At 42.3% G+C, this 12,033-nt stretch overlaps 1 protein-coding gene across 2 annotated transcripts in view; it reads left to right on the top strand.

The window, feature by feature from the left end:
* ANKRD52 (ankyrin repeat domain 52) overlaps nt 1-12,033 on the top strand; it is a 148,692-nt gene that overhangs the window by 6,602 nt on the left and 130,057 nt on the right. For both annotated transcript variants that reach the window (XM_063952649.1, XM_063952648.1), the window contains exon 2: nt 2,726-2,812. In XM_063952649.1, coding sequence (XP_063808719.1) covers nt 2,726-2,812 — 87 coding nt within the window. The remainder of the gene's footprint in view (nt 1-2,725; nt 2,813-12,033) is intronic.

Raw genomic sequence — 12,033 nt, 5'->3', positions numbered from 1 at the left:
TCTTTACTAGATTACTGTGGTTTGGATGTATGCATTTGCCTTGCTACTACTGCTATTGTTACTTGATTATTGAACAGGCTTTGTCGTGATTGTCTCTGTTTGGTTTCCAGTGACTACAGTGTGTATAAGTAACGTAGTAACTTTTTGTACTAACTTCTTTTTTTTTTTTTTTCTCTCCTTTCCTGCCTATTAACCATGGGTCTATCAGACCCAAACATTTTTCACATTTGTAAAGAAAACAATTTTTGTTAAATCTGATATCTTAAGTACCTTACTTTAGGTGATATAGATCATAGTATGAAAATGTTGATAGTTTAATTGTTATTGAGAAGTTGGGTTTCTCAGACCCATGGTTAGCGATAGTTTGAAACAGTTTGACAACAAACTCGCCCTAGTTTCGTTTCATCCGAATCGACTAAAGTTTTCTTTATCTACAATGCACTCTGGAAAAGACATCACTCTTAAGGTGTGTACACACGGTGAGATTTATCCTTGCGATTTTGACTAGATAGTCAAAATCGCAAGGTAAATTGGTGCAAATCACAAGGTGTTAGCCAAAATTGATTTGACTGCACAGTTTATCTAACCTTGCGATACTGACCCTGCTGGACTGCACATCGGGATCACAAGGTTAGATAGACTATGCAGGCAGGCAAGTCAATTTTGACTATCTATTACAAAGTATAGTCAAAATTGACACTTAGTCAAAATTGCACATAGCCAATATCGCAAGCAAACACAGTCCATATCGCATAGTCCAAATCGAAGATAGCCAAAATCTCGCCGTGTGTATACACCTTAACAACTGAGAAACCCAATATAATAATACAACAGCACCAAAAGACAAGTGGACTGGACACATTTGACCAGTTATGTGCTATTGCCTCTTGTAGCCGAAAAACCAAACAATGGCCCTTATGTGTATTTTATGCTGTACCCTCGAGTTCTAAAACATATATATACGTTATTAGAATAAATATTAATTGGATTAAATTCTGTGTGATATAAATAGCGCTAACACCATGCTGTTATGACTAAGAATGCCGGTTCTCACTTCTCAAACCAGGTGTTTAGTTGCAAGAACGTGCATTCTAGAACTTAAATGCCTGCCACAGTGCTGACTGCGCTGTGCTAAAGTCGGGAAGCAGCATTGTGGCCGTAGTTTAGTCTGATTTCTGCTCTCACCCCAGGAGACATTTCGGCAGGAGATTTAGTAAAATGCAAGTCACAAAATTGCATTTGTTCTACCACCACCAAATGTATCTGGTTATTGTATATGAAGCATTGTATTCTGCTACGGCAGTCATCACCGCACTTCTAAAGGGAACTTTCAGTGGATGCAGATTGTCACTAATACTAGTATTTCTTTTAAGGAAGATAAATGGCTCTGTCACCTTGACTCTCATGGGTGGTGATTTAATACATTAAAAGGCAAACTGTAAACTACCCAGCTTCAAGTGAAGGCTCTGTGTGTGTGTGTTTATGCATGTTTAAATGAATTCTGAAAACATGATTTGTTGAGATTACTTGAGGACCGGGTTGACTGCTCTAACCAGATTCTGCAGCACTGCAGCTGAAGGAAACATGATTTTATATACATTTCAGCAATGTTTCAGCACTTTCCTACTTTGGTTATAGTGGATGTGAAAAATATATGGGGCGGTATCCTGAACCCTGCGTTTTTTTTTCCATGCTGCTTCACCAATATATTTTTGTATGGAATATCCAATTACATCTCCCTGAAAAAAAAAAAAAAAATTTAAAGCGATAACGCACAGGTTCAGTGAAACCTATGTGTTTTTGCCGCCGATGACCCTCAAAGCCGGCTCTTATTGGGAATTTTTTTTTTCCTGTCTGAGGTAGGTGAATCAAAATCCCGATAAGCTGCGGCGACCTGTCAGTGTCATATGCCTGCCGCAACAGCAGCAGGCTGGGACTGCAGTGAGGGCGCCCGTGAACTGGCAATCAGTGATGTGACCCCTGGCAGGGAACTACACATCCACTCTTTCCCCCACCCCCATGTGACTGCGGGTCCAGCGATGTCTGCATTGGGAGCGGTCAGAAGCCAGCACCTGGTACAATAACGGAAAGACCCTGATATGCTGCAGTTTGTGCCAGCTTATCGGGGGTATTAGGATAGCCCTAGGTGATGTAAAGCTGGTAATTGTATATCACTTATGGTATCAAAACAAAGGGATACAGCTACGTTGACTTAGTTGAAATGTAATGTAACAACATGTTGACATTGTTACTGTTGACTTGGGAAATCCTGACATTCTCAGAATGTAGACATTAGGGATAGGATGCGGGGAGAGTTATGCACTAGAGGGAGGGGTTAGGGGTAAAGGATTGGGCCAGTGTGCTCAATGTAATACAGGTCGAGTATCTCTTATCCAAAATCCCACATTTTTTGGGGTAAGGGATACTCAACCTGCACTCATTTGATGACTCTGCCGGAAAGGACAGTCCCCTTTGAAAAGCTGAGATTGGTCAGATTTTGTTGCTTTCTTGATGTGAAAGTAGTCAAAGATTACTAGTTGTGTTGCACCTCAGGCACCATATCTGACCACTATTGTATTGTGAAAATATTCTCTTTCTTAAATAACGTTGGCTAAGGACTAAGAAAAAACATTAACACTTTAATATAATTAATGATTAATATATTTCATTAGACCTGCAACAGGAGAATAAAATGTGATTATAAATACTTCTTCTTTCTCTCTAGCATCCACTGGTCCAAGCAATATTCAATCGCAACATAGAAGAAATACAACAGTTACTGTCGAGCCAGAAGGAAAATGTCAACATTTTGGTGAGTGGTACAGTATGTTCAGTCAGTGATTTGATTGGTTATTCCGTTTTGCTGTCTGTGCATCACCTCTTTTCCTGATGCATGCTTCCGCGTCTTGCATTTCCTGATTACAGTAAGAGAAATCTCTCTCTATGTATAACCTAAGAACCAAAATGGTTTCTCATGCATTGCACTTTTATCAACACAATCTCTCTTGAGTACTCATTAATGTGTGCACCCCCCCCACACACACACACACACACTTATGCATCTAAAACAAGCATTTAAAATGTGCGCACATATAACCTGGGTGGCTACCACCAATACAGGTGCAGCAAAGAGCATAGGGTTCCTTTACGGAAGCCATAACTGGCATCACATTAGGATAGGTTGGTCTGGTCACTGTAATGAAGTGTGGGATTCTCCTGTTATAATGGGACACAGTTTGGAAACTTTAGTAGAAAGGAATAGAGCGTAAAGGGGAAAGGGAGATGGGGTATGCTCTGCATCAGCTAAATAATTGAAAAAGAAAACCCTGATTAATACCTGTCAAGGAATCAGTCCCTTATATCTGGATATTCGGGGGTGCAACCAGAGACAATTGAATTGTACAAAGAAAAAAGGAGAGGAAAGAATGTCCCTTTGTTGGCGCACGAGAAGTAATATTAAAATTTAACTTTTATTAAATATATTAAGATTGTCCAAACACGAAATAAGACAGTACAGTACACTAACTATTCCAAAGTGATATACATATAACACAGTGAGTGAATGACTAAATAAAGTGAATTTTAAAACCAAGGCTCGCTACCTGTGTTGTATCTTGTATTGAGTCAATTTAATTTTGTTATGAATCTAGATGCATTAAAATAATTATCCAATAATCAAAATATAATATGTTGGAGAGACTATAATAGGTCTATTGGATTGAATATCTAGACTAATGTCCCTTTGGCACCCAAAATTTGGGGTGCTATAAGCTGAACAATAGCTACTCAAAGTATGCCGTTAATGGTTCCCATATAAGTATTGAGAACCCCTCACAGATGGGAGTTGCACTAATACGTTAATATTCGGAGATTTTGGGTGTGATATCCCTTCTCCAATGTCTTATATTTATTATGAATGCGTAAATATATCATTACTCCACAGAGTCATCAAGCATTCTGCAGTGATTTGATTACTACGTGTAACTCATTCATTCATAAGAATAGTTTCTTCCCTTGGTATTAGACGTTACACAGCTATATCTGTGCTACTAGTATCTATGCATAGTATCTATTGTAGCAACATTGAGTTCCACATATCATGTCTTTATTGCTGGCAGCTGTGAGGGATAAGGATGTGTAAATGTAACTTCCTCTGTTGCAAAGTAGAAACAATTGTAACTTTCAGCAGATGACTGTATTGCTAGCAGGTGCATACAGTGTATCTATTGAGATGAGATCACTGGGTCTGTCCCTAGTCCCTGAGTATAATGAAAAGGCTGCTTGTGTATTGATAGTAATTAAAAAAAAAAAAAAAAAAAAAAATATATATATATATATATATATATATATATATATATATATATATTTCTTAACATACATGAGCTAGCCTATTTACTAATTAATAGATGCTGCTAAATGCTGCAGCTCTTAGATTGTACTATTCACAGGTACAAGCAGAATAGTAAATGCAATAGGATCATCATATTGACATGCAGTGGGATAAGTCTGCCACCACGTATAATCATATGGATATTAGAATGATGTACTGATATGTGCAGTATTCAATTCACACATTTAATTTTCAAAGGGGACATTATATTGTTCCAGCACTTAGTTCAGTATATTATATCACAGAATTATATGCAATAGATGCTGCAGCTATTAAATTCTCTCTGCAATAGTTTGTGTATATATATTAATCACATTCCTATAAGGTGGAATAGAGTTGCTGGTATTTGTAGTTGCTTAGATACCAGCATGCTATGTTGAAATGTGTAATATATTAATCGCATTCTCATATAGTAAGATAGAGCTGCTAATATTTGTAGTTGTATAGATGTTAGCATACTATGTTAAACTGTAATAATTGGCTTTCTCATAAATTGCCAAGGGGAACATTAGGTAGTGCCTGCATACACAGCCCAATATCTCCTATCAGCAGTGTAATTGTACAGGTATTAGCATACTATGTTAAATTATGTGGCAGTCAGCTTTTCTCATATGTTGTCAGGGCAAACGTTAAGTAGTTACAGCCTGCATAACCCAAAGTCTCCTATCAACAGTGTTTGCACAATGGCGTATTTGTATTGTTCTGATACACGAATGCATAAATAAAATCAGGTAGCGACCATAGCGCCGCCGACACGTGTTTCGTTTTTAGACTTTCTCTCTATTCTTATAAATGAATGGGTTACACATAGTAATCAAATCACTGCAGAATGCTTGATGACTCTGGAGTAATATATTTACGCATTCATAATAAATATAAGACATTGGAGAAGGGATATCGCACCCAAAATCTCCGAATATTAACGTATTAGTGCAACTCCATCTGTGAGGGGTTCTCAATACTTATATGGGAACCATTAACTGCATACTTTGAGTAGCTATTGTTTAGCTTATAGCACCCCAAATTTTGGGTGCCGACAGGACATTCGTCTAGATCAGTGTTTTTCAACCGCTGTACCGCGGCACACTGGTGTGCCGACAGCTGTTGTCATATGTGCCGCCGCCGTCAGAGAGACCTGTTGCTCCGGACCTGGCTGCTACCATCTTCACTGCATGACGTGACTGCGGAAGAGCTGCCCAATTGTGATACTATACACTTATAGTATCACTATCGGGTAGCAGAGTCAGCTCTTCCGCGGCCTGGCCTGTGACCCTTACGACGTGGTGTGACTCATAGGTCACAAACACCATGTCGCCATCCCGCCTGTGCTGCTCCACTCCTCCCTGTCCCACCGCTCTCAACGCTGAGGGTGAAAAGGACTTTAAAAGGTTTGGGCCAGTGCATTTTTTTTTTTTATTATGGAGCCAGTGCTTTTTTACTATGGGGAACAGTGTGTGTGTGGTGGCATTATTACAGGGGGACATTGTGTGTGTGTGATGGCATTATAATAATAATAATACTTTATTGTCATCAATAATTCAGAAGGAAATGCATGAACAATCCATGAAACTAGAAAGCAAGCATATACAGAGACCATAAGAACAGAACAAAAGAGCACTCCATTATTACAGGGGGACATTGTGTGTGTGGTGGCATTATTACAGGGGGACATTGTGTGTGTGTGGTGGCATTATTACTACAGGGGGACATTGTGTGTGTGTGGTGGCATTATTACTACAGGGGGACATTGTGTGTGTGGTGGCATTATTACTACAGGGGGACATTGTGTGTGTGGTGGCATTATTACTACAGGGGGACATTGTGTGGTGGCATTATTACTACAGGGGGACAGTGTGTGTGTGGTGGCATTACTATGGGTGGCAATGTGTGGAATTACTGTGGCAGACAGTGTGTTCAATTACTGTGGGCGCCAGTACATTGTTTTAATTACTGTTGGGGACAATGTGTGTATGTTTTTCCCCCTTGGGGACCAATAAGAGGATTTTGGTACTTACCGATAAATCCATTTCTCTGAATCCTCTAGGGGACACTGGAGTCCTATACAGTAGGGGTGTGAAGCCTTGAACCGGAGGTGTGGCACAATCTAAAATTAGCATTGTCTGCACAGCCGGCTCCTCCCCCTTCACATCCTTCCTCCCTCAGTTTGAAAAATTTGACTGAGAGAATAGGACATGACACTATAGCACATGGCGAGGAACCGAACCGTACAACATATCAAACAGCGACCAAGAACTCTTAACCGAATAAGGAACTCTGTTTATACGAACTGTTTAAAACAAGAACTTTGAACACAGCAGATTGACCGCACCGAGGCGGGCGTCCAGTGTCCCCTAGAGGATTCAGAGAAATGGATTTATCGGTAAGTACCAAAATTCTCTCTTCTCTTTCATCCGCTAGGGGACACTGGAGTCCTATACAGTAGGGGACGTCCCAAAGTTTACCCCCAGGAAGGGAGTGCTGTCGGTGGCCTGCAAAACTAAACGTCCGAACTTAGATTCTCCGGACGCAAAAGTATCAAACTTGTAAAATTTCGCGAACGTGTGGGCTGAAAAACCACGTCGCCGCTCTGCAAAGTTGAGTGGTGGAAGCACCCCTGGCAGCCGCCCACGAGGCACCCACTGAACGGGTAGTATGAGCACCCGTCTGAACTGGAACCTGTTTGCCACAGGAAACATAAGCTTGCCTAATGGCAAGTCTAATCCATCTAGACAAAGACTGCTTAGATGCCGGCCAACCCTTCTTTGGCCCATCATAAAGAACAAACAAATGGTCCGGCTTTCTGAAGGATGACGTAACCTGTACGTATACCCGTAAAGCTCGGACAACATTCAAGGACACGTCCTCATCTGTGAGACCCTGGAAAGATGGGACCACTATTGTCTGGTTTACGTGAAACCCCGAAACCACCTTTGGAAGGAAGTCTGCTCTTGTACGGAGTTCCGCCCTATCCTCATGAAAAACTAAGAAAGGACTCTTACAGGATAAGGCTCCCAACTCAGAAACCTGCCTAGCCGAAGCCAAGGCAAGTAATAACGTGACCTTCCAAGAGAGATATTTCAGGTCTGTTCCTGTCAACGGCTCAAAAGTCGGTGACTTCAAATATTCTAACACCAAATTTAAGTCCCATGGTGACGTGGGAGGACGAAAAGGGGGTTGAATCCTCAGAACCCCCTGTGAAAAGGTTTGAATCTCTGGCAAGGATGCTAGCCACTGTTGAAAAAGGATGGAGAGAGCCGAAATCTGAACCTTCAGAGAGCCCAGTCTGAGTCCTCCCTCTAGACCGGCCTGAAGGATAAGTGGAAGTTCGTTGAATTCCATCCCCGTTCCTGACACCAAGCCATGTACCGTCTCCAAATCCTGTAGTAGTGCCTGGCTGTGACCGGCTTCCTAGCGGCAATCATTGTAGGAATGGCCGTTCGTGGAATCCCTCTGTTTCTTAAGATCCGGGTTTCAATAGCCACGCCGTCAAACGCAGCCTGTTCAGGTCGTGGTGTAGAAACGGTCCCGGAGATAGCAGGTCCTCTCTCTGAGGTAACCTCCAAGGATCTTCCGCAAGTAACCCCCGCAGGTCGGAGTACCAAGTCCTGCGGGGCCAATCTGGTGCGATTAGAATCGCCCACACTCATTCCCGCTTTACCCTTTTCCGAACCCTGGGTATGAATGGGAACGGTGGAAATATGTAAACCCTCCTGTAACACCAAGGAAGCGTTAATGCGTCCACTCCTTCTGCTGCCGGAACTCGAGTCCTTGACACATATCTGGGCAGCTGATGGTTTTGCCGAGACGCCATGAGGTCCACCAGAGGCAGACCCCATCGTCTCACAACCATGTCGAAAATCCGTGGATGTAGGCACCACTCTCCCGGATGCATGTCCTGGCGACTGAGGTAATCTGCTTCCCAGTTCTCCACACCTGGAATGAACACTGCCGAGAGGATGATGTTTCGTCTTTCTGCCCACAACAAGATCTTTGTGGCTTCCTTTAACGCCATCCTGCTCTTTGTTTCTCCTTGACGGTTTATGTAAGCCGTCGTCGTGACATTGTCTGACTGAATCCTGATGTGTTGATTCATGACTAGGTCTTCTGCTAAGAGAAGCGCATTGTAAACTGCTCTTAATTCGAGGATATTTATGGGTAGTCTGCTCTCCTGTAACGTCCACCGTCCTTGAAACTGATGGTCCTCTAGTACGGCTCCCCAACCTCTGAGACTGGCGTCCGTTGTCGGAATCCTCCAATCCCAAATGCCGAATTTCTTACCGGCTGCAAGGTTCTTGTGTAACGACCACCATATCAAGGAGACCCGTACTTGCGGTTGAAGTCTGATTCTCCGATGGAGAAGCCAGTGCGAGCCTGCTCCCTGAGAAATGAGGTTTATTTGGAATGGTCTGCCGTACTGGAGAGCTTCGAACTACGCCACCATCTACCCGAGAAGTTGCACACAGAGGTGCAGAGAAACAGTTTGCGTCCTCAGTACCTGAGCCACTAATCTCTGTAGGTCTTGGACCTTGTTCTCTGGTAGGAACACACGTAATAGTACCGTGTCCAAGATGAGACCGAGGAATTGAATCCGTTGAGTCGGTATGAGGTTGGACTTTTGGAAATTGACAATCCAACCATATTGAATTAGAAATTGACGGGATGTCTGAACATCCTTGAGCAGTTGATTCTGAGATGGTACATATAGATTGTGTAATCCCGCACCAGTTTATTATGTTTTCTTGTGTATACAATTCAAATGTATTGTGGTACCTTCTGCGTTACCATAAATATCTTGGGTTATCTCGACCCTATATGACTCCTGTACGCAGGTGCTCTCCAAATGCTTTTGAGTCCTAGACTCTTATGAAACTACCAAAGAAAAAAAGAAGAAAGAAGCATTTTCTTGGACGCACTCAACCACTATTTGTTTATTTAAAATGTCTTATTCTTTGTTAGGTATGCATTAAACATTTTTAGGAATTTGGTGAAATATTAAAATAGTGTAAATTAGAAAAACAGAATGTGAAAATAATAAAAACTACTAGTTTCCGGATGGTGATCCCTCAAAGTATTAATTCAATAAAGGCTATATTGCCTGTAACAGTGTCCATGTGTTTTATTGATATTGTCCTATAAACTGCTTTTTAGTGGGTACAACAGGCTGGCAGTATTATTGTTTATCCTTTTGCAACACTTTCCAATATGCTCTTATACAATATAGCTACTTTGCTGTTATTTATAGATTGTAGCTTTTTGATGTTGCTAGCTTTATTTCAAGGATGTGTCACTGCTAGTCTTTATACAGGGAAGATGATTCCTCCACTAATTATCCTTAATTGATGCAACACTTGCTAGTAAATTCTTATATACTATAGCTATTTGATAATAGCTTGATTTTTGATATGTGTTGCCCACTTATCTAAGAATCGCACGGTTCCGGTATGAATGGTCGACCATGTTATGGTCGACAGTCATTAGGTCGTCCACTATTGGTCGACATTGACATGGTCGACATGGACACATGGTCGACACATGAAAATGGTCGACACATGAAAGGTCGACATGAGTTTTTAAACTTTTTTTTTTTTTGTGTCGTTTTTTGCGTAAAGTGACTGGGAACCCCAATTAGTGCACCGCGTCCCCTCGCATGGCTCGCTTCGCTCGCCATGCTTCGGGCATGGTGCCTTCGCTTCGCTCGGCACACTTTACCGTTCCAATCGTAGTCCATGTGGATCGTAAAGTATGGAAAAGTTCCCCAAAAGAAAAAAAGTTAAACTCATGTCGACCTTTTCATGTCGATCTTTCATGTGTAGACCATTTTCATGTGTCGACCATGTCAATGTCAACCAATAGTGGTCGACCTAATGACTGTCGACCATAACATGGTCGACCCATGTGAACGGATACCGAATCGCACACCATCCTTACAATATCATTCAGGTGATGTCTTTCCCACCATATCAAATGTGTTGTTTCATAAGCTCATAAGCAATTGGTCAGCCTGTATGTATTAACCATCACATTTCCATCCCATCAGAGAATTATATATATTATAAGCAGCCGTGCATAACACTGTTATTTCAATACAATCTCTCAATGTCAGTAATGTTTCTTTTCAATTAAATTATTATCCTATCTGATAATACTGACTATTTGTAGATAGTGATTGTATTTAATGTATTGCGGTCACAGCACCATATAGCTTTGTATGCCGTGATCATACGGTGAGCACATGAAATCCGGCCGCCCGTCTTAATACCGCTGGCCGCACTGAGCTCAGCGTGTGTGCGGGCTGACGCCGGGACTCCCCGCTCTCTATCTCCGTCTGACGGCTTCACACACGAAGCCACTGCCGGCAGCGGAGATCGTGAGAGGGAGCGATCTCGAGGCAATAGCTTATCTCAGTGGGAGGACAATATAATTATAATACAATTATAGACACATTAATCTCTTTTTGGTTTAACTTTGAGTTTAAAACACCATTCTGAGATGGTGCCTTGATCAGTAAATTGTCTAGATAAGGTATAATCGTGACCCCCAACAGTCTCAGTCCTGCAACCATGATTGCCATGATCTTTGTGAAGATTCTTGGGTCTGATGATAGACCGAACGGCAAGGCCCGGAATTGGTAGTGATCCGCCATCAGTGCGAACCTTAAGTAAGCCTGGTGAGGAGTCCAGATTGGAATATGCAGATATGCATCTTTTATGTCCATGGATACCATGAACTCGCCCTGTTCTAAGCCTGCAATGACCGATTGGATTGATTCCATCTTGAATTTGTAGACCCTTACGAACTGGTTGAAAACTTTTAAATTGAGTATTGGTCTGACCGTCCCGTCTGGCTTTGGCACGACAAAAAGATTGGAATAGAACCCCGTTCCTCTCGGAGAAGCGGGAACCGGAATAATGACCTCTGCCTGTAGCAATTTTAGAATTGTTGCCCGTAGTGCCCTTGCTTTTTGAGGGCACTGAGGCAATCCTGTTGTAAAAAACTGACTGTGAGGCCTCTGTTGAAATTCCAGTTTGTATCCCTGAGAGATTAAGTTGTTCACCCAAAGTTCTGGTGAGGTTTTGGCCCAGATGTCCTGAAAACCTTCCAGTCGGCCGCCCACCAAGGGGGACCCCAGGTGAGCTGGGAGGCCGTCATGCCACGGTTTTGTCAGTAGGTTTATCCTGCTTTCTGGTTGCTGCCTGTGTGCGGCCTCTACCTCTGCCACCACGTGCTTGTGTACCGAAACCCCTTCCTCGGACTCGAAAGGACTGTGATCTAAATTAAGTAAACGCTGGTCCCGAATAACCTCTCCTAGTTTGTGGAGCGGTTCTCTTATAAAGGAGTAGGTAGAAAAGTGGACTTCCCCGCTGTAGCCTGCGAAATCCACTTGTCCAATTCTGGTCCGAACAGCATTTCACCCCCAAAGGGGTTGGATTCTACCGCCTTTTTGGTGTCAGAGTCTCCCTGCCATTCTCTGAGCCATAAAATTTTTCTAGCCGATATGGCCGATGCAGATATGCGCGATGCTATTCTGCTAATATCCTTAGAAGCTTGACATAAGTACGATGCAGATTCTCGAATGTGTTCTGCCAGTTGGGTAATCTCTTCTAAGCTATTTTTCTCCTCAATAGCTTGTACAATACGGCCGG

This window comes from Pseudophryne corroboree, chromosome 2 (assembly GCF_028390025.1).
Source record: "Pseudophryne corroboree isolate aPseCor3 chromosome 2, aPseCor3.hap2, whole genome shotgun sequence".
Classification (NCBI taxonomy): Eukaryota; Metazoa; Chordata; class Amphibia; order Anura; family Myobatrachidae; genus Pseudophryne; species Pseudophryne corroboree.
Note: the sequence above shows the minus strand (reverse complement) of the source record. Positions and strands in the feature narration are given on the sequence as shown.